The 27,656-nt window shown below is 59.5% G+C and overlaps 1 protein-coding gene across 1 annotated transcript; it reads right to left on the bottom strand.

The window, feature by feature from the left end:
• Positions 1-24: 24 nt before the first annotated feature.
• Positions 25-26,289, bottom strand: LOC105860127 (oxoglutarate dehydrogenase L). The gene is made up of 24 exons (XM_076010303.1): positions 26,180-26,289; positions 22,443-22,647; positions 20,846-21,016; positions 17,276-17,378; positions 16,792-16,907; positions 16,490-16,644; positions 15,529-15,675; positions 13,781-13,871; positions 11,753-11,932; positions 11,455-11,583; positions 10,498-10,677; positions 10,043-10,195; positions 9,420-9,522; positions 8,764-8,892; positions 7,686-7,836; positions 6,465-6,592; positions 5,078-5,256; positions 3,476-3,547; positions 3,248-3,373; positions 3,095-3,167; positions 1,647-1,810; positions 1,304-1,458; positions 549-712; positions 25-438 (listed from the first exon to the last, which is right to left on the bottom strand). The coding sequence occupies exons 2-23, from the start codon at positions 22,644-22,646 to the stop codon at positions 589-591; spliced, it is 3,033 nt and encodes a 1,010-aa protein (XP_075866418.1). The 5' UTR covers position 22,647; positions 26,180-26,289; the 3' UTR covers positions 25-438; positions 549-588.
• Between the last annotated feature and the right edge of the window lie 1,367 nt (positions 26,290-27,656).

The following is a 27,656-nucleotide window of genomic DNA, read 5'->3' as shown; positions in this document are numbered from 1 at the left end:
ACAGCATGAAATGAAAACAGCAAATTTCTCTTAAACATCTTTTTTATTTCTGTTATTTGGTTTTCTACTTTAGTTCACATGGGCTGCTGGCTGCATTTCACACGAAAGCTGACACATCTCAGGACACGCCCCGTAAAACAGAGCACGTATAAATCACCCAGCATGGCCCTGCTTCTTCTGGTTGCTATTGCTGAAACGCCTGGTTCTAAGAGCACGAAAGACAACCTCCCTGTGCATCTGCAGGGAACAAGGACAGGGTGCGGTGGCCGGGCCTGCCAGGATGGGAGAGAGCCAAGATGCGGGGCTCCGGCGTGTCCTTGAGACAACACAGATGCAGACGCCACATGAGCAATTCCAGAAAGATCAGAGCCGCTGGGGGAACATTCCAGAACCGCATCCTCTCTACAGACCCCTTGGCTTCCTCAGCCCCGATAGGTGCTGAAACAAAAGCGAAGGCCGAGGTTGGCACGCCCCCCAAGCCAGCGGGCCTGCCCCCGGCCTCACCACCAGGAGAGCCTGTTTCCTCCCGGCCTGCAGCCCCTGCCCACCTGCGTCCCCAGCTGCGCCCACCGCCGGCCTCGCCCAGCTCTAAAACGTCTTGCCCTCAAAGGCCTGGAGGTTGAAGGCAGTATCCAGAAACTTCTTCAGAGACACCAGGTGAGTGTTCCGGTTTCCTGTGGCCGGTGCCGCTGCTGGGTCGCGGCCGACGTACCTGGAGGAGGAGAGCCGGGCTGAGGGCAGGCCGGGGCGGGTCTGCACCCTCCCGGGACTGCGGGGCAGCGTCTGAGGAAGGTGCAGGGCGGGGCCGAGGGCCCTGCCTTTCAGCACCGCACCGCCCCAGAGAGCTGCGGGCCAGGGCCAGGCTGATACCCAGCCACAGAACGGGAGGAGAAACTGTCACCTCGGTGCCACCAGACTTGTCCTCAAGGACAACAAACGAGGCTACAAATAAGGCTTAGGGGGCAAATGCCCCGCAGAGCTCCTCGTGAGTTCCTCACGCCCCTCCCCGCCTTCCCAAGGACAGCCGCGCCAACACCCAACACCCAACACCCGCTGCGTGCGAGCCCCTGGGGGACTGCGCCACACCGCGTCCAGCCCGGCACCGCCCTGCCTAGAGCTGAAGAGCCTGAGGCCCCGCCACACAGCCGGCCTAGGGCCACACGGCAGGTCTGGACACGCAGCGGGCTCTCTAGCTCGGTTCTGGCTACAGAACAAGCAGAGGTTGCTCTCTGCACACGGTGCCGACGACGCCCGCCCCGGGTGGGCCGCCCTCCCGCCCAGCAGAGGCACCCCAGGCAGATACCAGATGGGCCGGGCGCGGCTCAGGACGGTCGTGAAGCGCGGGCTGACGTAGTCATAGTAGCCCATGTTCTTATGCTCCTCCTGACACCACGCCAGCTCCGCGCCTCGGTACTTCTCTGCCTCCTGCTTGATCAGGTCGAAGGGGAAGGGCGAGATCTGGGGAGGCAGGAACGAAGGGGAACATAGCCAGGGAGGGGCAGTGTGCCCAGGGCCTCAGGACGGGAGCCACAGGGCCTGCCCACCCTCGCCAGCCCCCACCCTGGCCTGCCTGGCACGCCGCCCAGGGCCGGGGCTGGCGATGGGACCTTGCCCACCACTCTGGCCACGCGAGGGGCTTGGCACACCTGCTCCAGGCGCGTGATGGCCACCTGCTCCTCCAGGCCCTGGCTGCTCCGCTCCCTCACCAGGTCGTAGTACACCTTCCCCGTGCAGAAGATGAGCCGCCGCACCCGCTCGGGAGCCTGCGCCGCAGCCCCACCTTCAGGGATCACCCGCTGGAAGCTGGTCCCTGGAGGAGTGACGGGGCGTTGCTACCCAGGGGCTCAACAGCGCAGGAGACAGGCCCGCACTGCCCGGCTCTCTCTGGCCACTAAGACAACCCCAGGCCTGAACCTGTGGCTGCAGTGGGCATCTCTTGATCAAAAGGTGGAGAGGGGCAGCTGACACCCTGAGATGCCACAGCGAGAGGAGGGGAGACAGGGAAGCAGCCAAGGGCAAAGCCCTGGGAGCAGCGCCACTTAAGGTGATGGGGACTGGGGTGCCAGAGGGATGGCCCCGAAGGGAACGCAGAAGGCGACATGATGGACCCCTCTGGTACCATCATCCTCTGCCCCAGGCCTGCGTGGCACTCTGGCCCCATCACCAAGCAGTGTCGCAGGAGGCCGCTGCACAGCCCTCCTCCCTCCACCCTGCAGCCGAGCCTCCATCTCCAAGCCTGTCCACTTTCCCTCCTGAGCTCACACCACGTGCCAGGCACCAGGTCAGGCGTGCTACAAAACCTCTCAGGAGGCTGCTGACAGTCCCCACATCCCTGCGTCCCCACGCTGAGGCAGAGAGGGCAAACGGCTGCCAGGGCCCAGGAGGAAAGCCAGGCAGTCGGCCCAGGCAGTCCAGCCTCAAGGCTGGAGCTCTGAATTGCCACTTCAGCTGCCCGCCCACACCAGAGGGACAGCCAAACACACGGGGACACAAAACCAATGCCTGTCTGCGCCGAGGCCCTTCCTGGCCAGCCCCTGGCCCTCCCCTGCAGCCCAGGACCATTTTCCAAGACGTTCCGCTCAGCCAGCCTCACACCTGTCCCTCTCTGGTTCTCCACTGAGTCACATCTCCATTTCAGCACCTTCAGGCACTTTATCTGACCCTGACTCCCAGGCATGTGAGGCTGAGGGCCACTGGAGGGGACACCAGGTATCCAGGGCCAATAATGTCTGTTTGGCTCATCAATTTTAAAAATGGACAAATAAATGAATGATACTCAGTGCCTTGCTAGCCTGGCAGACCTCCGCCAGGCCTCAGCCAGCCCGGCTAGGGTGTAAGTGGCCCCAGTGCTCACCTCTGGCCCTGAAGCTCAGCCCAAGTGACCCAAACTGGCCCGCCTCAGCCAGCCACCACGCCAACCTCCCAAGCCCCTGGCTGGCGGGGACTGTGCCAGGAGCTGCTGTGGGGCCAGCAGAGCCACAGGCAGAGGGGAGGACAGAAGAGCCTCAGGGCAGAAGCTACCCCAGGGTCACCAGGCCCCACCCCGGCCACCACCCCGATGTGGGCTGCCCCACACGCCCAGGCAGGCACGTACCGGATACCATCTGGTCAAAGCTGGATTTGGCCTCTGGATGCCTCAGCAGAGACTTGGGCGTGAAGATGATCAGCTGGAAGGGAAACACACGCCCAGCTGCCAGCTGCCCGCCCGGCCAGGGCCCGCTTCCGCGCCACACGGACGGACACTTACCGGCTTGCGGAAGGGCAGCAGGATCTGCCGGCGCAGCACGTGGAAGTAGTTGGCCGGCGTGGAGCAGTTGACCACAATCCAGTTGCAGTCATAGAGCTGCCTCACCTCGAAGTCCTCGGTGAACGCCTGTGGGGACGGGACGCGCTGGCTGGGGTGGCTGTCTGCTGCACCACGCCCGGGACCTGCCCCGTGGGCACAGCAGGGCGCGCCCCCGTCCTGGGCACTCACGGGGTAGGCGTCCGAGTCGTCATTGCTCATCTGCAGGAACCTCTCGGGCCGCGCTGAGGAGTGCTCCGGGCCCTGAAAGCAAACGCCACGCCCCTGCTGGCCCCATGGGACAGACGCAGGACAGAACAGGACCCCAGGCTCAGGGCAGAGTCTGGAGGGCTTCTTGGCGGAGGTGCCCTCGCTCTGGGGTCTGAACCACAGGAAAGTACCAGGACCGCGGGGAAGAGCCGGACCCTCGGGGTGAGGTCTGCCAGGCCCAGCGCGTGAATGTGCAAAGCAGGAGGAAAAGCGAAAGGCCCACACTGAGACACTCTCTGGAACATTCTGGAACAGCAGCTGCCACGCCTGAACGTGTGCTGTGCATGAGGCGTAGTTCCAGGGACCCCGCCTGCATCACTCACTAACCTCGCCGGCAGCCCGTGGGGGAGACACCCTTACCCCTCTTCACGGACGAGCCCGGGAGGGCACAGGCAGACAGGGAATGACCCTGCAGCCCGCAGCCCCGGCAGCCTGGGCCTCACCAGGGGCCCCTCTGCCGTGAGGGCAAGACGAGCCCACGCGGGTTTCCAGGCTGGCTTCCCGAGGGATGGAGGTGGCCTGTCCCACGGCCACCAGCCACCCCTTCGTGGGGGCAGCCCACGGACCCGGCACCACAGGCACCGGCTGGCCTACCCTCCATGCCCGGCCTGGCCCCCACGCCTCCCTGAGAAGCTGCCTTCACGGCAGGGCGGCCGCGAGCAGTCACGCCTCTCCTCAAGGAGCTCCCAGTCTCGGGGACTCCGCAGCAGGAGCAGCAGCGCAGAGTGCAAAGAACTGGACGTGCCGCTTGGGCGTGTGCCGCTTGGGCGTGTGCCGCTTGGGCGTGTGCCGCTTGGGCGTGTGGCGCTGTGGAGTCCTGCCCAGACGACCAGGCCCTGCTGAGTGGGACCTTAGGGACGTGCACTGCAGCCTGACCCTCCAGGGGCACAGAAGGCCTTGCCCTGGGTCACAGACCCGGTAGTGGCCGGCCCACCCTGCTTGCTCTCTGCTGCCCTGAGCTAGCACTGCCAGCTCCTCCTGTCCCCTGCCTGTCTCCCACCCCTGGTCAGGCCACATGCCTAGGAAGTGGCATCATGACACTCTGCTCCTTCCTCCCCACCCCAGGGTGCACCCAGCCTGCACCCCTTCCCTCTACGCTGAGTGTGGCTGCATAGGCAGGTCACAAAGGAGGGGGCCAGAGGACAGGCAGTATTGCACAGCGTAGGTTCAAATCCCAGCTACTGGCTGTGTGACCTTGGGCAAGCTGCCCCACCTTTCTGTGTCTCAGTTTTCCTCCTCAGGCCAGTGGGAACAAGAACTACTTCATTAAGTTGTTGTATGGACCGCAAGAGTTAACACAGAGAAAGCGTTAACAGTGCCCGGCACACAGTAAGCCCTCTCACGTGGCGGCTAATTCTGCTGCTGGTATCATCTCAGCAGCTGCAACACACAGGTATGTAGGCCCAGGTGCTGCCAGACCCTGGAAGGCATCTACCACCCAACCCAGAAGGGGCCAGTGTCCATCCCACCGATCCCAGGCCTGCCGGAGCCCACTGGGCCACCAGCCACCACCACAGCCCTCACCATGCCCTCCATGCCGTGGGGCAGCAGAAGCACAATGCCGTTGTGCCGCACCCACTTGGCCTGGCCGGTGCTGATGAACTGGTCGATGATGCACTGGGCTGTGTTGTGGAAGTCGCCAAATTGCGCCTCCCAGAGGACCAGGGCGTTGGGGCTGGCCATGGCGTAGCCCAGCTCAAAGCCTAAACAGAAAACACCAAGATAGAGCTTGCTGTACACTGTCACCAAGTGGCAGTGGCTCCAGTCAAACCCAGCCTGTCTCAGCACACCCTCCCTGCCCCCACCCATCCTTCCCAGGCCAGGAAGAGCCCAGGGATACCCTGGGACTCAAAGAGAAGCATGTCCCTCCTGGGAGCGGGCAACATGCTGCAGATGCTACCCTAAGCCCTGACTTCACATGTGGCCAGGTCCAGCCTTATCTAAATCGGTATCTAAAGATATCCTGGGGTGGGGGCGGTGGCTCACACCTGTAATCTTAGGCTGAGGTGGGAGGACCGTTTGAGCTCAGGAGTTTAAGACCAGCCTGCGCAAAAGTGAGACCCCGCCTCTACTAAAAACAGAAATAAATTAATTGGCCAACTAAAAATATATAGAAAAAAATTAGCCGGGCATGGTGGTGCATGCCTGCAGTCCCAGCTACTCGGGAGGCTGAGACAGGAGCCCAGGAGTTTGAGGTTGCTGTGAGCTAGGCTGACGCCACAGCACTGTGGCCCAGGCAACAGAGTGAGACTCTGTCTCAAAAAAAAATAAAAATAAAGATATCTTGGGGAGCAGCAGGGACCATCTGCCAAGAGGAACTCCCCCAAACACGTGCCGAGCTGCTGAGGAGCCGGGGCAGGAACAGCCCCAGCTGCGTCTCCCGGAGGCCTGGCCGTCCTCCCGGGAAGGCAGCGAGGGGAAAGCGAGCCCGCTGATGAGCCGCGGGACAGTGTGTCCAGGGAACGCCGTCGGGACAGCCTGGAGCCCAGGACGGGACCGCAGTGCAGGGCTGCTGGACGCAGGGCAGAGGAGGTGAGGCGGGGCTCAGGAGTGCAGGGTGGCCGGGCCAGGGCCGGCGACAGTTGGCGGCTGTGGCCATGGTGGGCTCTGCCGCTCCCCGTCTGGGCCCAGCGTGGCTGGTGTCAGAGAAGGGGCTCTGGCACCCACAGAGTCCCCCTCCAGGCAAGCAAGGCCCCGGCTGGATCCCTGCGAGGCCCAGATGGGACAGATCTCTTCCTCCACATGGCCTCAGGTGGGGGCAGCCCAGCCACAGCCTCAGGGCCAGACCCTGACCTGGCCTCCCCAGGGGCCTCTGAGCCTCTCCAGCCCTTCCCGGGCCCTGACCTTGGCCTGTCTCTGCTCCCCAGGCGTCCCAGGGCCCACCTGACCTGCAGGCAGAGCTCGGACCCACCCAGGACTCCGTACTCCGACAGGGAGCTGTTGCACACGGTGTAGGGGGCCTGGTCAGGCCAGAGATGGTTCATGGGGACGCACGTCCTCCGGTCGACCTCCTGGTCATGCAGAACATGGTGCCGGTGACTGCGGAGAGACAGACCGGGCAGGGGGCTGGCACCTGCTCACCCACAGCAGGGCGGCCGCGGCAGGAGGCAGGCAAGCCTTCGTCACTGTCCCAGGAAACCTGCAGGGTCCCACAGGACGGCACCAGGAAGGCCGTGGAAAGCCTCCGGGCTGTCCCGCGGAGCCTCCCCAGCGCTGCCCCTGCCTGCCGCGCCCACACACAGCTGCGGCAGGTCTTGGGGCAGGACTTGCGAGCTGTGGCACCTCCCTGAGTCACAGCTTCTGACCACAGAGGGACCTGATGAGACCTCCGGGGTGCTGGGTGGAGCCTGAGACCTAGGAGGTCACACTCCTGGGGCACTGTCCCTGTGCACCCTGCTGGCCCCTTTACCGTCTCCCCTGCCCTGTCCCAGCAGGAATGCTGTGCAGCGCCTGAGGCTGGCGCAGTAAGGAGGCCGCCTAGGTGAAGCCCACGCCTGGCAAGGATGACGTGCGGCTCAGAGAATCATCGCAGCCACCTGGGCCCCTGGCCGGAGCAAGGCCGGCGGGGCTGAGCAACCAGGACATGAGAAAGCCAAGCTGTTGCGTCCTGGAAGCCACGCCACCCTGGCTCCGTAACATATGTGGATCTGAACAAGTCAGAATCCAAAACGCTGAGGGCCCCAGACCAAAGGAGACGTGACATGGACAACTGGCAAGTGTAAGTCCCCATCTGGATTAAAAAACGTCAACTGCAAACAAATTAAACAGGGAAGGCTGGCTTGATAGCAGTTCACACACGGCATAAAAAAAGATCTTGAGGACCAGAGGTGACCACAAGCTTAATACTAGTTGACAGTGGACCCAGCAGTCAGCTCCGCACACCTGCTCCCATGGAGGACAGACAGGTGGCTCAGAGGCCCCCTGACGACTTGGCCTGAGAGCAGAGTCCGGGGCTGCTGATGTGATTCCAGTGAAGATCTCGGCCAGACAAGGGCCCTTTTTGGGGTCCCCCAGGTCAGGAAAAGGAGGAAGAGCCGGCTCCACTCTAGATCTCCCATGCTGACTCGGAACTCCTGAATGGGCTCAATGGGACAAGGCCACTGCCCTGGGCCAGGAGACCACGTGCCCTCACCTGAACGTGCCCCTCTCCACGTCCTGCCCGCTGAGCCGCACATGGGTGCCCTCCTTAAGCAGGGAGCCGAAGGCCATGTACTCTGCCAACGCCCAGTCCACCGCCCGATTCCTGGTCATGTCTGCGCGGCCCCGCAGGATGCGAGACAGGCCTGTGGAGGGAAGGGCTGGCTTGAGGGCTGCAGGGCTGGCCACCCGCCTGGGAGGGCTGCAGGGCTGGCCACCGCGTGGGCCTGGGGAGGGTGCACGTGTGTCCTGTGCGCACCCCCCACAGAGCAGGGCCCGCCCAGCACCAGGCACCCCCACGGCCAACACGAGGGGCCGCCTCCCTGTGCCAGACACTGCCCTGGCACAAAGCCACCCCAGGGAGGAGGCAGACTCCCACTCTCCAGAGGAGGAGACTGAGGCTCAGAAGAGGGAAGTCGTTTATTTAGGACCACACAACTGCCATGGTGCTCAGACCTGCCCCGGGCCCCCTGGCCTGTGCTGTTCTGCCGTGCTCCCGTCGGCCCCACGCATGCACACAACCAGCCGTGACACACACACAGAGCAGGCGCTCAGCCACTGGCGGGAGCCTCAGGACACCTGGGCTTGCACGCCCACTGTGAAGGACCCAACACAGCCGTGGGCCTCCAGACTTCCCAAGCAAAGGCCACAGGGGCCACGGGGGTGAGAGGGGGTGCAGTCAAGGAGTACCCACAGCCCAGCAGCCCCAGAGTGGTGGGGTTGTCCCACCCAGACACCAGCAAGCCTGTCCTCCCTGCCGCAGAGTCCTGCCCATAGCCCAGACCCACCGCCCCCTCGGGAAGCCTCCGCCTCCCTGCTCCACGCCTGGACAAGCCACGCCCTGGCAAAGGCATCTGGAAAACCCAAGGTGCCGACCTAGGACCAGTGGCCGGCACCCACTGCGAGCGTGGCATCGCACCTGCCCGGCTCCAGTGCCCACCCTGAGAGTGCTCTTGCCGCAGGCACCCCACAGGGACACGCATGCCCCTCCCCTGGCGTCCCAACTGCCCTCCCTGCCGGGCACAGTGTTGGCACTGGGACAGTGGCCCCTGCTGGAGCCTGTACAGCCTCACCTGTGTGGATCTTGAAGTCCTCCAGGGGCACAGAGCTGGCCACATGGCCAATGTGGGTCAGCACGTCCTCAGGGATGCCTGTCGCCGGGCACGTCATGCTCTTGGGCTCCCCGTCCATGTTGAAGAAGCCTGAGAGGGAGAGAAGCTCCATCCAAGCCCCTGCAGTGGCAGCTCCGGTCCCTGGGCAGCCTGTCCCCCCAGGCCTAAGGGGCCCTCGGCTTCATAGCACCGCTGGCACCTGGACTCACCCTGAGCCCACCTCGGAACCCGCGGCAGCTGGACAGCCACACCTGCAGCTCCCACACCGGCCCTTGGTCCCCAGGGTCACTGCTGACCTAGCCCAGCCCGCCCGACAGGGAGGCCCTCTGAGCACGGCAGAGCGCGGAGCTGCAGCTAGCACATGGCCGAGCGCCTGCCCCCAGGGCTTCCTCCCCATCTGGCCCCGCCTCCCTTTCCAGGAGGCGCTGGCCACGCGTGCTCCCAGGGCGATGCCACCGTGGACCTGCAGAACTCGTCCCCACACAGCCTGGCAGTCTCAAGGACACAGGTCTTAGCCCCTGCGCTGGGCAGTGGCCGCCCTCAACAGCCCATCCCAGTCCTGGTGCCAGGGCCAGACCCTGAGGCCCAGGGGCGCCCCGAGCCACGCACTCGCTCACCGGGCCAGGGGGAGTCCAGCCAGTGCTTTATGTGCAGGATCTTCTTGTCCTTGGACCTGCCGTAAGCCTCCTCGCAGATCCGGTCGTACTTGGCGATTTCCTCCTACAACCAGGATGAAGGTCTGAACAGAAGCGGGCACCCTAGAACTCTCTGTCTGCTGGCTTGGGGGCTGTCTTTGGCTAGAGGCCAAAGTTTCGGAGTTTAGGGGGATCTCGGACAGGTACCCCAAGCCAGGTGGGCCTGCTGTGTGCTTGGCAAGGGGTTGGGGGAGACCCAGGGAAGACTCACAGCCCTTGCTCTCAGAGCTCTCTGAAGGGAGGAGGACTAACATGTCACAGATAATTGTGGGGACAACCCTGGCTCAGGGACACCTCTTACAGGAAGCCTTCCTGGACTCCTGCCTGTGGCTGGGCTTCCCCCACATCGCAGTGCTCACTGTGTTTCACCCAGCTATAATTGTGTCCTTAGTTTTCTGTCCCCTTTGGTAACCAGGGGCTCTTGGGGACAAAGACCATATTCACTACATCTTTAAATCCTGAGTCCCCAGCACTGGGCTGGTAACATCAGCCCCAGGGCCCCCACCCGAGGCTTGTCCTGGTGGCCACGCAGCCCGCCTGCCAACCTCGAACTCCTGCAGGGTGACTGTGCCCTCGGCGATGAGCTTGTCCGCGTACTTCTTCAGCACAGGCACCTGTCTGTGTATCTGCTTGTACATGAGCGGCTGCGTGAACATGGGCTCGTCCATCTCATTGTGGCCACGCCGGCGGTAACAGACCTGCAGGGGCAGCCACAGGGCCTCAGGTCCTGCCCCACACCAAGTGGCCAACGCTGCCCCTGCCAAACTGGGCACATGGGCCAGGGCACACACCTTGAGGGCCCTGAGGGCTCCACCATCACCTGTCACTGAATGAAGGTCCCAACCCTAGGGCTTTGCACAGATTGCTCCTGGTGGCACTAAATCTCCCATCCAAGAAGAGCTCCCAGCCCCGAGTGCTGACGATGCTGGAGACCTGGCCAGCTCAGCACGCAGGGACGGGCCACCTACCCCCGCCTGGGCCTCAGCACCCCCAGACCCACCAGGTCCACGACAACGTCTTTGTTAAAGGTGTTTCTCCACTCGGCCGCCACGCTGCACACGTATATCACAGCCTCTGGGTCGTCCGCATTCACGTGGAAGATGGGCGCGTTGACCACCCGGGCCACGTCGGTGGGGTACGGCGAGGAGCGGGCCATCCGGGGGTCCGTGGTGAAGCCAATCTGCAGAGGCAGGCAGAAGGCGGCGCCGCTCTGTTTATTGGAGCGAGGCAGATGGTGCGGGCCGCAGAGACTGGGCGGGTCTCGGAGCTGGGGAGGGTCGGGGGACATTGTGGGGTGTCGGGGAAAGCCCTGCAATTAGACGTGGCAGCAGCTCCCACGGCAGGCAGCAGCACAGGGGGGTCTCACCTGCCCCTTTGCCAGTCGTCTTACACCCAGGTAGTGAGGGACGCGGGCCTGGGCAGCCCCAGTCCCGCCAGTTACTGAGCACACGACCTTGGGCCAGGGACTTACACTCCCAAAGCCGCAGTTTCCTCATCTATAAAAAGGGTTCAGTAAATTCCTGCCTCTCGGGATTATTCAAGGAAGATTAAATGACTTAATGCAAGTAAGGCAGTTAGCACGGGATTTTCTAGGATCAAAAGATAAGCTGTGATTGCCTTAGAGCAGGGCGCCGCGATCCCTGTGTCCTAAGACCAACCCGCTCATGCAGAGCTAAAGGGAACACCCAGTCCACAGCAGCCTCTGCCAGGCACCCGTTACTCGTGGACTCCTTTCGCCCTCACAACCTTCTCCGGTGTACACGTATACACGTGCAGGTGTACGTGGGCACGTGTGCACATATACACGTGCATGTACCAGTGTATGCAGGCACGTGTACACACCCATGTGCCGGGGTACATAGGGATGTGTGCATCACTGAGGCAGCAATTCAGCTCCCTGAATGGATCTCCAAAGATGGGGCGATGCTCACGAAGCCGGGGCGGCCCATACCCTCACCTGGTTGTTGACGACGACGTGCACGGTGCCGTTGGTGGTGTAGGACGGCAGGTCGCTCAGGTGGAAGGTCTCATACACCACGCCCTGGCCAGCGAAGGCAGCATCCCCGTGCACCAGGATGGACATGACCTGCAGGGCAGGGTGTGAGCCAGGAGGGCCGTGCCCCAACCTGCACGCCCAGACCTGCCACCTGCCCTGTGAAGATGTGGCGCCGGCCCTCAGAGCCCTCCCCACAGCACCCAGACCCAGGCCCAGGCCCAGGCCCAGGCCCAGGCCCCGCCACAGCCTGCGAGCTCGCCTTCTTGCCCTGCGTGTCCCCACGGTAGAACTGCTCTGCCTTTGTCTTGCCCTGCACCACAGGGTCCACGGCTTCCAGGTGGGAGGGGTTGGCCACGAGTGACAGAGTGATGTTCCTGTTGGTGACACGGTTGATCCTCTCGTGGTACATGCCCAGGTGGTATTTGACGTCCCCGGAGCCCTGAAGGTGGAGGTGGGCATGTGACGAACCCACCCCTCCCACACCAGCCAGGTAGAGGCTCAAGCCCACAGGCGGGCGCTGCCCGCACACTCCCCCTTCTGCTGGCCTAAGGGAGGAAGGCGGGTTGCCCCAGGGCCTGGCTCAGAGCCCACAGACGAGCCAGCCCTCAGAGCCCCTCGGCACCTTCAACCTGTGTCCTCCCGGCACACTGACCACAGCGCAGGAAAGGATTAAAGCACCGGAAGGAGGGCCATCCCGCATGCAGTGGCAGCGGCAGCAGGGGATGCAGGATGACTTCTAAGTGCCAGCATTGAGGCCTCCAGGGAAATGCAAGAGCGGGTCCCTGCCCCACCCCTCACAGCAGGCTAGCAACACGCACACGACTGACAGAGCCAGCACGGCACCGGAAGAAAACGTGACATGTTTTATGATCTCGGAGTAGGGAAGGCTTACTCTCTAAACAATATCCAAAGCCTAGAAAACATAAAAGATAAAACAGCTAAGATCCAATAAATTTGTCATCGGGGAGCAAATCCATGCACAGTGTTAGGGGAGAAAAATCAAGCTGAGAAAAATGTTAATAAGACACACGCAGGCAAGCAGCTGATTTCCTTAATACAAAACATCCTCAAAATCAGTTGAGCTAAAGCCCCAAAACCCTATAGGAAAATGGGCAGAAACCATGAACAAGAATTACAGAAAAAGAAATGCAAATGGCTCCAAAACATGTGAAAAGACACTTTATCAAATTCATAACAAAGAGATGCATGACAAGGAAGCCTTTCGTTGCACCTGCCTCGCTGGCGAAGGGGAAAGGCTCAGCCGAGGGAGGGAGGGCGCGGGAGGCCCCGTGGCCCCGGCACATGCCATGCGGCCTCACCGACATCTGCAAGCTCTTGTCCCGCCTCGGCTCCAGCCACTGTTTCTCAGACAGATCTAACAAGTATCCTTGCCCACGCGTGAGCAAGGCTGTGAGCAAGGACCTCCTCGCCCCCTAACGCCCAAAGACTCTGCGGCTCTGAGAAGCCTGGGGTAGCTCACAGGTGCCGGCAGGAAACAATGGCGACTTGTTAAGTGAAAACAGTGGGTGCCAAACAGCGCCACAGCTGCTCCTGCGGCCTCTTATACGTGAGGATGTACTCGACCAGTTCGCGTCTGCACCTGTGGGGCACGTTTCTGGATGCACACTCCCACACGCACACGCACACGCACACGTACACGCAGGGCGGCCAGAGACGGCGGGGGGATGGACGGTCCTGGGAGCAAAGGGACACAGAGGAGGGAGTGACAGGCCCACTGCCCAGAGGACCAGGAGAATCAGCGGAAGGGAGACGGGTGGGACCTGGAAAGAGGCAGAGAGCGAGGGGCAGGGCCAGCAGAGCGGGCTGGGGCCGGGCCAGGCCAAGGCCCGCGGGCAGTGCGTGGGGCACGCACGTGCCAGGCAGGGCGGGAGCAGGCCAGGCCCCCTCGGCAGACTGAAGGGCACAGGATGCCGCCCTGCCCTCCCAGACTCTCCTGGGCAAGCAAATGAGCGAGGGGCCCTCCTGGCCCACAAGCTGAAGTAACTTCTGGCAGCCCCCTGCCCCTCTCTGGGCCTCAGTTTCCCTAGCTAGAGCCTGAGAGGTTGGCCTAGATCATCCAAGGGCCCTCCCAGCTATCACAAACTGCAGCCCTTGCTCCAAAGAGCCCTAAGGGCCTCACGCAAGCATGCGGCCCCTCTCCCCCACTCTGCTCCACGCTGTGCACCATGACGCCCGTCTCAGCCTGGAAGCCCCGGCCCAGCCCTCCGCAGTCCCCCTCCCAAATACCAGGCTCCCCAGGGGCACCGGGACCAGGCGTGGCACACACCTCGTCTGCTGCCTCTAGCTTGGGGTCAAACTGGCAGAAGATCTGTTCCAGGTCCTTGCGGATCACATTGGCCAGCACGTTCAATCTGCCCCTGGAGCCAGAGGGGGCTGGGCTCTCACCTGGCACAAAGGCTGCCCCCCACCAGCCCAGCATCACCTGGGACCTACCCGAGACAGCATGTGGGGTGGGGCCCCTCCCTGGTGGAGCCCAAGTGAGGCCCAGCCCTCCCATCCCGCCTCAGTCTATGAGGCCAGGGAGTGGCCCGGCCAGCCAGCTGCCTCCAGGCAGACAGCCCAGCACGTCACAGCCAGAGGCCCTCAGGAGCAGGGCCACCCAGCCGCATGGCAGCTGCCCACTCACCTCCACCCAAAAGCTGAGCCCAGCCCGGTGCCCTGGCTCCACCCTGCCCTCGGCTTAATCTGCTGATGCTCAGCCACTGACACGCAGCCCTCTGTGACCGTGATGCCAGCAGCAGGACAGGACAGGGGACTTGGCTGACCCTCAAGTCAAGGGTCAGTCTTGTCCCTTGACTGACTGGTCCTCTGGTGACCTGTCCAGGGAGCTGAGGTCTGGGGTGTGAGGACAGGAGGGCAGCCAGGGACCAGGGATTCTCCTGCCCAGCCTGAACTTCCCCATGGAGCCGTTAACTGGGCGTGGGCACCAGCCTGATGGGGACGCAAGAGGTGGTTCAAACTCGCCCCACACAGCCCACCAGCCCCATGTGGCCCTGTGATGGGGGCAGCCCTCTTCCAGGTTGGCCTATCCCTGTTCTGTGGGCCTACAAGAGTCCCCTCTCCCACTCTGGGGGCCTGGCCTGGCTTGGAACAGCCCCATTCCCAGAGCCCTCCTCAAGCCACCCCTGGCCACCAAGCGCCACCCTCTCCTGCTGTTCTATCAGCCCAAGACCAGAAGCCCTGAGTATCCCAGCCACCTTGGGCCACAGGGCCAGCTCTGCCTGTCCCTCTGACCGGACACTGGGCATTTCCAGACCCTCAGAGCACAGAGCCTGTGACAGACAAACCCTGCTCCTGGCAGGCCAACCACAGGATGGGACACTCTGCACCATGCACCTGAATGTCCCCACCATGCACCTGAATGCCCCTCATGCTGGTGCAGCCCTGGGCTGGCCTGACCGCAAGCAGCTCCCTGGGTCATAGGGGAGCCTGTGGATGTTGTCTCAAGACAGCTCAGCACATCCTCATGTGCCCCATTCAGCAGAAACCCTGGCCACCATGGCCCCTGTCCCCCACGCTGCATTCCTCAGTAGTCCCCGGGCTCAGGCTCAGAGGTAAACCTAGCTGCGTGGCAAACCCTCCAAGTCTTCATCAGGGTCAAGGGAAACAGGCAGGCAGCCTGCAGATAGGGCAGAGACCCTCAGCTCATCTCCAGAGACCTCCCTCCAGGGTGGCCAGCCTGGGCCACCTGCCCAGGCCCTGCCCTCACTTTCCTGGGAGAAGCCTCTGCCCAACTCCTTGTCCACAGGAACCTCAAGAAGCACCATGCACCTCCTTCTGAAATCCCAGCCCTCCGAGGAATGGCGGTAACAAAGCCAGAGGGAAAAGGAGCCTCAGAGAACAAGTTAGTCCCTGGCCCAGTGTGGCTCTGGGAGGAGCAGGCTAGGCGCAGGGTCTGTGGGAACTTTCCAGGCCACCCCTCTGCTGGCAGCTCCCACCAAGGCCCTGCTCTGACTGCCGTCCCACTCTCCCTCCCAAGGCCGGAGGAGGTGGGCAGGCCGGGTGCAGGCCCACCTGTGTGGCATCCCCAGTATGACATTCTCAATGCCCATCTCACTGGATTTGTCAATGATGGTCTTGAGGGCCGGAATCATCACCTCACAGCCCTCCAGGCCAAACCGCTTCTCTGAGGACCACTTCCGGGCCAGGAAGTCTTCAAACCTGCTTGTGGGAGGAGACAGGAAGGGGGGAGAAGGACGGGGCTGGGGCTCACGGGGGAAGCTCATGAGTGCTCTGAACCCAACACCCAGGACAGAGGAACTTCGAGGCCACCACCGCCAGCGTCTGCGTGGTGCAGGACCCACCGCACACACTGCGCCTGTCCCACCAACAAGGAGCACAGGGTCAGGGGAGGCTGGGCCCTCCCAGGCGAACCAAAAGCCTCTGCCTGAACCCCTTCCTGCTGCCACCCTCCTCCTCTTCACAGCCAGACCCCACCCGCTCCCACTGTCCTCCAGCCACATGCAAAGGGCTCCCTTGCCAACCCCCAGAGACCTCCGCCGGCTGAGTGCAGGCTCCAGCCCACAGCCCACTGCTCAGGAATCCACTGTGCACACGGCAGCTGGGCCAGGTGCTCCGCCAAGCTCCTCGGCCCGGGCAGACCCAGCTTCGGGGAGCCCAGCAGGCAGAGCCAGGAGGTGCTGCTACCCTCACGCCGCCTTCTGCCCAACTCCCACAGCCACTTCCTGTGCCTTCTGCCCTTGCTCAGAGCGCCCTGCTGTCATGTTCTGGAGCCCCATCCCTGCCCACCTGACCAGCTCTTGGCCAAACTGTCCGAGCACCTGGTCCCAACACTCCTCCTAAAGCCTTTCCACAGTGAGGTGGGGCGGGGGGGGAAGTTGGGGGTGGGAGGGAGGCCAATCCAGTCCTGCCTTCCGTGGCCAGACACCCGCCTAGTTTCTTAGCCAGGGCCTGGGACATCAGGTAGAGCCTGGGACCAGGCCCTGCAGCCACTCAGGTCGTCAGGGGGGCCGACCTCATGGACCGCACCAGGCGGGCCAGCAGGGTCCGCTTCTCCTCGCTGGAGAACTGCATCACACCAGGGGTCTCGAACTTCTGCCGGATCCACTGGCACTGCTCCACGTCGTTGATGAACATGAACTCCAGGCCAATGTGTTGGCAGTAGGTGCTCTGGGGGGACAGGTGGGGACTCCACCAGGAGCCGGGAAGAGGGGCGACAGCCCCGGTGTCCGGGGCTCTCCGGAGTGCACCTGCACCCCTTCTAGTGCACTCCAGAGAACTCCATCAGCAGTGGCCGGCACACCTGCCTGTGCTCACCTCCAGGCGCCGAATGATCTCCCGCAGAGAGAGGGTGCTTTCGGAGCCCCCGATGAAGGTGGTCGTGGGCAGCTGGAACTCCTTATCGAGGTCAGCCTCCTGCAGGTCGTAGAAGGCTGGAGGAGGTGGCACAGCAGAGCCCAGGCAGCAGAGAGTGGGGAGGGAGGTCAGACCCAGGTGGGGCCCTCAGTCTCCCCAGTACCCACCTCCAGGTCCAGCCTGGGGAGCAGGGCCAAGAGCCAGAGCGTGGCTCTGCTGCCACAAGGGTGGGCTCAGACAAGGCTCTCAAGCTTGCTGAGCATGGGCACCAGCTGGGGAGGAGGGGCCGTCCCTCTTGGAGACATGTACACAGGCAAGGTCAGAGGGAAGCCTGTGGCTGCTGCCTGGGCTGCATGGACCCTGAGGCACCTCAGGGCCCAAAAGCCCCTCACTAAGCCACCCAACCATCATTGCCATGGCAACATGGAAGGGTCCCAACTCTCACCCAATTTATCAATAGTCGTGATCAAGTCTGAAGGCACAAAGGAGTCCAGGTCTGCATCCAGAATGCCCAGGGGGTCCAGCTGGGCCACATGGTGGCCCCGGATCTGGGGGAAGGAAGAGGGCAGGCAGAGTTGGGGCCGGCTGGATAGACCTTCGCCAAGGCCAAGGTTCTGGGCCCAGGCCCCTCACTTCCCACTTCGGCTTTTCAAGTTTCCATGCCTCCACCCCACAGCCACTGCACTACTGCCGACAAGATCCCAGCCATGGCCACCAGGATGGCAGGAGCTCAACCCAGTTTAAAACTACAATGTACACCTGGTGAAGACCAGACAAGACCCATACACACAGGTACCCACTGCAGTACTATTAGTAATAGTCAAATTCTAGAAATGTCCCCATTGTCCATCAACAGGAGACTGGCATGTGGACATGGGCAATCCACAAGTGGGGACGACAGAGCTGTTAAAAAGAAGGAGGAAAATCCCCATCTGATACTGCAGGGTCGTCTCCACAAAATACTGTTAAGCAAAAACGCAAATTCTAGAAAAGTGTGTGGTGAACTACCCATTAGCCAAGAAAGGGGATACACAAGTAAATAAATGCATTTTGCATGTATTTGTACACATACAATATATGCACTAGAAGAATAAGTCTTAAAATAAGAAAACCGTAAAATAAGGAAAATTATCATCTATAGGGATGGGGCACAACAGGTTGGAGAGGCAGGACTAGAAGGCAGGCTTTTAAGAATATTTCTTACTTTGAAGATTTGACTTTGGAACCCTGTAAATACTTTACATTATTATAAAAAGATAAGTTTTAAAAATTTAAAGTAAAATGAAACAAATAAGTAAGTATGTCCATTTAGTGGTATAACTACACAGAGAGGAACTATTCCAACCAACTAATACAATATTCCCTAAAGAAAAACAACTTCAAGAAAAAAATTCATAAACTCTTTTCTGTTACCAATCAGTAGTGACAGTGCTACCATTGTTATTCTAAGACTGTTACGTGGAGCTTATGGGAAAACCAAACAAGTCCTTGTATTGACGTCTTTGAGGACCTCTATTTTTGACATCTTTAAAAGGAGACGGTAAGATTGATGAGGTCAAGAGCAAACCCTGAGTCCTGCATTTGAAGTATGTAGAAGCAGCAGTACAAATGCATAATGTATGCTAGCTTTTTAAAAAATACACATTTCTGGCTCTGACAACTAAGAAGGCCCAGAAGTAATGACCAAAACAAAAGCAGTGAACATCCCCATCTGGAGACCTGGATGGTTCCGGGGCTGGGCAGAAATGAACAAGCTGCACTTGGCACATCCTGTTATGCCAGACATCAAGGGAGTGCTCCAATGCCACTAGGGCTGGGAATAAGGACACATTTTGAGCAACAGCAAGGGTAGTATATTTACAACACACTGAACTGATCAAATATGTTTAAATTCATGCATTCAAATGGATCTGAAAAAGGAAGAAAAAACTTCATTGGTCACCTTTGGAGGCTGCTAGGGAACTACCTCATAATCGTGAAAATCAGTCAATAAAAGGAAAACTCAAGTAGTGAGCCTGCCTTTCCTATAAAATGTGTGATAAGCAGAGCTGACAAAGAGAAGTTTCTCCTGATAGCAGGATTTCAGGTAATAAACAAGGAAGGAAAAGTAGAATTGGAATATCACCAGTTTTGCAAGCCCCAATGAGTTAACAGAGCTAGGAAATGAATGTCCGTGGCTGCTAACTGCTGAAGTGCCATCACCATCACCACCAGGAAGCCAATTTTGAAAAAAGAAGTCAAATTCCTTGGCAATCTACCCTCTAAATCTAATTGCCAATGAACAGAAACTACATGGGACAATGGGACAGGTGAAATGACACCATGGGGATGCAATCAGAAGAATCCAGACTCAGGAACACTCCATAGGACAAACAACCTGGTTTTTCCACAAAAAATGAGAAGTCAAACAAAAAGAGAGAAACTAGCAGAGTACAAGAGACCTCCAAGCCATATCAACAGATCTATGGCAACCTGTGGATTTATTCCAATTCCTGCTTCAAACAACCAATTAAAAAATCCTAAGACAAAAGGCCGACATGAATATCAACTACATATTTAGTATTAAGTATTAGCATTATTTTTAGATATGAGAATATCATGGCACATTTGTTCAAGAGCCCTTACCTCTAGAAATACATACTGAAATGTCCCATGAATAAAATGATGACATCTGGGATTTGCCTCAAAATGATCCAGCAGGGGGTGGGGATTGAGGTGGAGGAGAAAACAGAGACTGGCCGTGGGATGTCACCATCCCTCTTCTTCTACCTTCAAACGGTTGGAAATGTCCATAACACCACAGTGGTGTTTCCCAGTAGTGTGCAGGTGAGGTAAACCAGAACCCTGTGCCTCACCTGTCCTGTGTGCAGCCGCAGCCCTCCTGGGGGGAGCTTGCCCACACCAGGCAGAAGACAGCGACAGCCTGCATCCAGGGACCACCCTGCTGGGAGGACTCGCTAATGCCTGGTCTTGGCTAATTAAAGAAGGAAGAGCTGCTGAAGAGCTGAGAACTGTGCTTAGAAGACAAGGCCCTCAGGCAGCACCCCCAGCGCTACTCGGCATTTAACACAGTTCCATTCCCGTTCTTCACTGTCAAAGTCAGTGGTTAGACAACTTTCTGCTTCTCTACGCCAGCCAGGAAAAACAATGCAACTAGCTGCTATTAGCTCCCAGGTTGCCTGCAGCAACAGGTACTCAGGCCAGCGAGGGAGCCCAGCCCTGCTCGCCTCCCCTCTTCCATCCGGGGACCACTGCTGCACAGCGGAGCACTGTGCGGAGAGCTCGTCCCACCCCGCACAGAGGGTGCCCTTTCCATTTGCTAATGCCCCTGCAGCCTAGGCCTGCGCAACGTGCTGCTCCCCCCACGGAGCCCCTGCCAAGGGCCCAGGATCCCCTAGCATTCCCTCTGCACTTTGCCGTTCCCAGAGAGATCCCACACGACTGTGCTCAGGATCCAGCGGACCCCCGAGCAGCCCCCAAGTAGTCCTGTTCAATCAAGACCAGGAACACGGAACGTCATCAGGTCTCTTTGACAGGGCAGGGGCCCAGCCTAAGTCTCCAGAAGGAGCTGCTGTTTCTAGAACTATTCATTCATTCCATAAACTAAGCACCTGCTGTATACCAGTCCCTATTATCTTGGAATGCCCAGTCTAAAGGAGAAAACAGACACTACAAGGGTCAATCTACTCACCCTTCATTCAACATGTCTGGAATTGATTATTTACTAAGTACTCTTCCAGGTACTTGGGGCATGGTGTGTACAAGACAGACATTCCAGGAGACAGAGCCCAAGCAAACAAATCAGTACGCACAAAAAATACCCAGGGCTTGGTAAGTGCTCTGAATGACAATGTGACAAAGACCAGCCAGAGAAGTGGGTACCACTGGTAGGAGACTGGAAGAAGAGCTCTCTGTAGAGATGCCGCTGGAGCTGAGCGAGACCCCTTTCCCCCAGCCCCTGGCCATGCCCCAGGAGCCAGTGCAGCCTCCCAGCCTGGCCTCAATCTCCTCTCACCTGGTAGGCCCGGATCAGGGACTGCACTGCCAGGTGGTCCTCCACCAGCTTGCTGGTCTTGGTCCGGCTCGACACCACAGGCCTGCTCTCATGGACAACGGACAGTGGCCGTGGCTGAGCAGAGCCAGAAGAGGCTTCCTCACTGGCTTTCTGGAAGAAGCTGTCCCAGGACTAGGCAGAGCAGAAGCAAGAATGCAGCCAGGTCAGGGCCTGGGAGGAGCCGAGGTTGGCCCAAGCTGGGCGTTGGGTATTTCTTGGAGACCACTGCTCTCAAGGCCTTCCCAAGGTGCCTAGATGTACATATGAGGAAGTTCCCCGCAGGACTGTTTATAAAAATGACAATGTCAAAACAACCTAAGTGACTATCAATAGGGAAACTGGTTAAATAATGATTATACATTTAGAATCTGGAAGATTACACAGTCTTAAAAAAAAGGTGCAAAAAATTTTGTAACTCCTTAATATTCTGAAATTTTAAAAAAAGTAAGGTGCATTCAGTATTGTGGATATGGCATATCACCCAGATACGCTGGAAAGTGAACAGCGCAGAGGAGCGTGGCCTGCTACTCTGCGCAGACACGAAGGCAGAGGAGCAGCGTGCAGCAGGAGCTCCGCGCTCTCCTCCGCGCGCTCCCACGCCGGGCGGGCAGAAGCGCCGGCTGGTACAATCCCTGTGGAAAGCAATTTGGCAACTCCCGTCAAAATTACACATGCAGATCCTCTTGGGCCCAGGCATCGACGACGGGGGATTACCCTACAGACAGCCGTGCCCGTGCGAGACGAATGTACCAGGTTACTGCTGCAGCACCATCCGCGACAGCCACACTGCAGTAAACCGGTACTGTGGGATGACTATGCAGCTGGACAAAGAGAACAAGGCTCCGTATGTGCCGACCTGGGAAGATCCTGGAGATGTGCCGCCAAGTGAAAAAAGCAAGGGGCAGAACGGTGCCTGCTGTATGTTATTTGTGAGAAAGGGGGTAAGTCCAGATCTAAGTCTGTAATAAGTTTACCTAAAGACAGTCTTGGAAAGGACACAGAAGAAACTAAGAACAGATTGGGGGATGGTGGAACTGTACAGATGGGAGGGACTGGGAGGGAGCCTTCTGATTGTAACCTGTCATACTTTCTGGTTTGGGATCACGTGACTGTGGCGTGTGAGTGAAGGGGAGGCAAAGCCACTCCACTTTGCACTTTTCACCCTCTCATCTGATTTAATTTTTTTATTACCATCAGCAAATATTTATTTTCTCAGATCACTGCATACATAAATATGCATGCCCCTAATTACATACAAGGGCCATCTGGAGACAGCACAGCACAAGGGGCAGGGCAGGTCCCAGGTGTGGCTGAGCGGGGCACTGCCAGGGCCTCTCAAGAGAGACCACCACCCACTGGCTGGTTCAGAAACAGGAAAGCAACGGGCTTCCCTCCCCGAGCATGAGGACAGGCTCTTTCACAAACAGGAACGACTGAGGACCTGAGAGGCAAAGAAACCTGCCCAGGGTCACATAGCAGGCAAGCTGCTCTTCCCCACCACCCCAGCACAGCCTGGCCCCAGGGGCTTCCCTCCCATGCAGCGGGCAGGGGTGCTGACCTTGTGGACACTCTGGGGGTTTTCCAACCAGGCGAGATACATCTCCTCCATGTAACTGGAGCCACCTCCACCTCTGCTGCTTGGGAAGATGGCTGGAGGTCCAGAGGACCTGTTGCGCCAGCTGAGCCCCAGGGCATCACGTGCAGACAGGAGCTTGGTGGCCTGTGCCCCAAGCCGGGACGGCAGCAGCCTCAGCTGACTCATCCTGGACACAAGCAATGAGGGAGAGGCATAAACGACAGGACCAGGGCAGAAGGAGGCTCTGACGGCCACTCGTTCACTCAGTCTGCACTTGTCGGTCCTACCGATGGCCCTGGGCTGGGCAGTGATGAGACAAGTGAATGTGACACTCTCCCAGCCCGCCTGGGCTCACTGCCTAGTGGGAGACCCAGGTCCAATGACCTCTATCAATAGATTCTGAGCAGCCCTGAGCCCTGGCCCTGCTAAGCCCTGCTCAGCCCAGCCTGCACCCCATCCGTGCAGGTCTCCAGAGGCTCATGCAGAGACATACCACCCAGGCCCTGCCTCGGGAAACACCCAGCCTAGGTCCTAGAACCCACTCAGAGGGTCGCAGGGCATGTACAGGCAGTAGCCCCAAGAAGGAGTGGGCCGAAAGGCCTGCCACGCTGGAACCTAGGCAGGGAGTCTTACAGGGGCTGGGTGTGCCATGCCTGGTCAGGAAACAGCAGGGAGAAAGGTCTGGCAAGTAGCAGTGCAGGGGTACAAGGGATGACAGGAGGCCCACGGCCCTGCTGGGTCTCCAGTCATTGTGACCAAAAGCAACCAGAGATTCCCTCTAATTGCAATACTGGTCCAGACTGTGTCCCCTCTCCCAGGCACAGCCCAGAGGCCCATGACACAGACCTCCACAATGGCCCTATTTCCCAGCAGGGAGGACTAAGGTCCAGAGGGGTGGCAGAGGGCAGAAGGGAGGGCAGCCTCATCCCCGGCCAGGGTCCCAGGCTAGAGCCACCCTCCCTGTTCCCACACCCTCCCCAGAGCTCACACTCAGGAACAGTGCCACTCAGGATGGATAACAGCCCGGGAGGTACATACAGGCTGAAACCCCCCAGGCTGGGAGGAACCAGAACCTGGAGGTCATCTCACCCCATCATGTCACCTGCCTTTCCCAGGGAAAATTCCTAAGTGATGCACTTCCAATTGGGGGGGGGGGAACTTTCTCTTCCCCAAGAGGAAAGGAGTTCTAAGACCTTCCTTCAATCCTGGAGAACTCCCAGAGCTTCCTGTGCAGGCAGGCTGGGGGTTGACAGTGATGCCCTGTCCTACACAGGATGTGTAAAGTAGGAGCTCTGTCCCCCACCCCTATGACTGTGAGCCAATGCAGGGCCAGAACCCCCTACCAGGGTCGAGCAGGCAGAAGCAGTCTCTGCCCCCTGCACAGCTCAGTCCCCAGAAAATGTCCATCCTGGGGTATAACTAGCTCCCAGGTCCTGCCTAGACCAACGTTCCCAGCCAGGCGTGTGCAGCCAACGGGTCACCTCCCCCAACCCCCGCCCCCAGCCTCTATGCTCAGCTCAACCAGTGGCCCAGGAATCCACCGGCTGGACCTCCCACAAAAGGTCAAGCCCCATGGGAGGGCAGAACACAGCCCTCCCAGCCTGCCTCCCTCCTCCCGTCCTGCCTCTCTCCCTCCAAACTGTTGACAGCCAGGGGGGTGGGGAGAGGGGCAGCCCTCAGGGCAACCAGCGCTAAGTCTGAACAGGGAGGAAGAGTCGGGTTCAGCAGGACTCAGCCCCAAGACCCCAAGCTTCCCTCCCACACGCTCAGCCTCTGAATCTTCAGGCTGCGTGTCCAGCCCCACTGGCCAGTGGTGCAGGCGCTACGGCCAGGACCGCTCAGCCCCCAGGGCAGCAGGTGGCACAGGCTCTGCAGGCAGACAGCCAGGGCCCAACCCTGCTCCACCTGACCCCAGAGACCCAGCTGGCCACCAGGCCCAGGAGCTCCTTAGGGACAGGGGGAGTCTTCTGGGGCGTGAAAAGAACCCAAACAAGCACCCAGGACGCTTCACCATCCCCATTCCACCGCCAAGGAGACTAGGCCCCAAGACCATCTCGGTGGGATAAAAAGCAAGCGCGCAGCCAGGGCAGACTGATTCTGGGCAGCCGCTGTGTCTGGTTAATCTTCTCGACAGTCCATGAGTGGGGCACCCCTACAAGCCCCTCCTTATAAGCAGGCAAACTGAGGTACAGGAAGCTAAGCTGGCGAGTGACAGGGCTCTCTGTGGGCCCAGGGTCTGTGCCCTCCTCACTGGTCATCAAGATGCAAGCCCAGATTCCTCTCAGGAACAAGCACTCTCCATCAGCTGCGCTGCAGCCAGAGCTGCTCCGTTTGCCAACCCCACCCCACCGGGGAATGGGGCAGTTCAGGCCAGGCAGGGACGAAGTCCGGCTGAGTCCAGCCTAGCCCAGTGCGGGAACACTGTGTTTTACAAACACGGAACAGTCTAGGGCAGCCACCGGACACTGCTGTGGCCTTCAACCGGCCTCGCAGGAGGGCAGCTAGCCAGCCAGCCAGCCTCCCCCAGCCCCACCCCGAGGGGCCTGAGGACCCAGGAGCCCTGGAGGGCTCAGTATTGTCAAGGGCGGCAGCAAAGAGCCAGAGTCAGGAGCGCTGTGCAATCTCCTGCCCAGCACAGCGGAGTTGCCCCACGTAGTTCTTGAGGGGGTCTTTCTGGGGACAAAGTCACACAGCATGCCCAGCCCAGTCCAACCCCAGAACGCAAAACTGCAGAAACTCGTGACCTGAGGCTCCCACGCACAGGGCCTGTCCGCGGTGGCCCGGCGAGGAAAACGTGCACGCTGTAGTAATCCGCTAACAGAGAGCAGGGAGGGCCCCCCAAGACCTCTAAGCTGAGCCGCAGCAGAGCCTGAATTCTCACTGCCGCAGGCCCACCTGGCCCCACGTTCCGAGAGCTGGATGAGTCTTGCTCAGGAATAAACCCCAGCTCCAGTTTGCTGAACCCAAGGGAAGGTGGCCACGGTCAAGGCAGAGGGCAGGGCAGGGAGGAGGGATGTGTATTTCCCGGGCAGAGGTGAGGGGCCCCGGCCCTCAAGTGGGGAAAGTACCAAAGCAGACGGGTCTGTCAAGGCGCAGCCAGAAGCGTGGGGAGGGGCTGCGACGGAGTGGGGGGCTCAGAGGTACCGAGTCCCTCTCCCTGGCGGTGGGGGCTCTTCCCACTCTAGCTGCGACCTCAGGCCAGGCCAGCCTTTCTCAGGGCCTCATCTGCTCATCTGTGAGTGGAGACCTCGGTTAAGACCGTCCATAAGGGGCCTTCGAAGACCTGAGACGTGGAGGATGCTTGCGGTCCCGCAGGCGTACGCCGCAGGGACCTCCCGGCCCCCGCGGGTCCCGCGGCCCTCCCGAGAGAGGGCGACGGGCAGCAGGCCCCTGCCCAGGCCACGAAAGGCAGTGCGGGCAGGCTGAGTCTGCCAGGGGAAACCGCAGCGCTGCCGGGCCCCAGCGTTAGCGCCTGGCTCCCGCGCGCAAAATGCTGCGCTCGTCGGGACGGACCCGCGCAGGGCTGGGGGTCCTAGCGCAGGCCGGCCACCAAGGGCGGGGCCAAGGTCAAGTTCTCTTCCCCCCTCCCCCAGGGCCCGGCCAGACTCAGCACTGCGGGCAGCGGCGCCCCCGAACCCGACAGCGAGGAGCCGAGGGGCGGCCCCAAAACGGCGGGAGGGGCGGCGCGGGCACGGGAGGGGACGGGCCGCCGCGCTCACCGGGAGGGCGGGGGTCGGCGCGGCGGCGAGGTCCGGAGGCCGCAGGTCGGGGGGCTGCGCGGAGGAGTGCGCGGCGCGCCGTGCCAATTACCGGGGTCACGTGACGCGGCCGCCCGCGAGCGCGCCCCCGAGACTGTGCGCGCGGTGACGTCTCCGCGGTCGCCCCGCCCCGCGCCAGGCGCTGTCCGCGGTGCCGACCGGCCAGGCCCGCCATGGCTCCGGCGCCTGCAGGTCTGAGGCTGCAGGCGGGCTGAGCCCCTGAACCCCGGTCCTCGTCCTGAAACGAAGGAGAATGTACCAGAAAATAAGGAGCCGTTTGCGTGTAGGGGAGGAGAGTTTTTGCTTCATCGTCTGTAAAATAAGGATGCTACTTACAGTTTTACTGTCTTAGGGACCTTTTGAAGAAAAGATGATGAAATAATGCATGAAAGTGCTTATCACAATGCGCATTTTACTCATCGGTTCTCCCGGAGATGGTGATCTAGGCTGCCCTCGCCGCCCTGTTGCCACACTGCTGCAATGAACGTCTCTGCACACATTCCCTTAGGGTCCCGTCTGAAAATTTCTCTGGGAGAAAAAAAAGTATACATCTATATATGTATATATATATGAGATGCATTGCTGTGTCGTGGGTATATGCACACTTAACATAGCAGAGTCAGATTGCTGCTTGATTCTATATTCCCATTAACAGTGCAAGAGGATTCTTAAGTCCTCACATCTCAGCCAACAGTTGGCAATGTTGGCTTTCTAATTATTGCCAGAATAACAGATATGATGTCCTGTCATTGTTTTAATATGCATTTCTCTGATTGTCAGCGACTTGCATCTCATGTTGTTTGTTAGATTGGGGTTTTCCTGTTGTATTTTTTGCCAGTTTTCTATTGGGTTTTGTTCTCATTTAGATGCTGAAGTTTCTTGCATAGCATATTTATTGAGTGAATGAGTAAATGGACACTTGGCTTGAATCCTGAAGGATAAGTATGAGTTTGTCTCATGCAGAAAGGCAGGGTTCATTGGGAATTCTTTGGTTACAAGCACCAGAAATGGTCCACTGGCTTAAGTCAAAAAAAGAGTTTGTATGAAGTTTTATACAAGGCAACTCACCGAATCAGAAGAAATCTGAAACATTAGTCTCAGGAAGCAAGGCTGAGCCAGAGAGGAACTGTCTCCTCAAGGCCCAGCTTGTAGAATTTTTCCATAAATATTTGTTGAGTGAATGAGTAAATGGACACTTGGACATATGTAGTTCAAACCACCTTCAAGTCTCTGCTGGATTATTGCCACATCCCCTAACTGGCCTCCCTAATTCCACACTTGCACCTCTGAATCTCAGTAACAACACAGCAGCCAGTTTTCTTGTAAAATACCAGTTCAAATCATTCACCACTCTGCTCGAAACCTTCAAATGGCTTCCAGTTTCACTCAGACTAAAACTCAAAATTCTTTTTTTTTTTTTTTTTTTTTTGAGAAAGTG

The sequence above is a fragment of the Microcebus murinus genome, chromosome 14 (genome assembly GCF_040939455.1).
Source record: "Microcebus murinus isolate Inina chromosome 14, M.murinus_Inina_mat1.0, whole genome shotgun sequence".
In the NCBI taxonomy this organism is placed as follows: Eukaryota; Metazoa; Chordata; class Mammalia; order Primates; family Cheirogaleidae; genus Microcebus; species Microcebus murinus.
The sequence above is the reverse complement of the archived record's forward strand: the minus strand, read 5'-3'. Positions and strand labels throughout refer to the sequence as shown.

Bases quoted from the DNA above. Each gene is read 5' to 3' on its own strand.
- LOC105860127 (XM_076010303.1), bottom strand. From the start codon at position 22,646: ATGAGTCAGCTGAGGCTGCTGCCGTCCCGGCTTGGGGCACAGGCCACC. The intron at 10,196-10,497 runs GTGGGTCTGGGG...CTGCCCCTGCAG, and splicing joins AAGACGTTGTCGTGGACCTG to GTCTGTTACCGCCGGCGTGG. The intron at 1,459-1,646 runs GTGTGCCAAGCC...CTGCCTCCCCAG, and splicing joins CCATCACGCGCCTGGAGCAG to ATCTCGCCCTTCCCCTTCGA.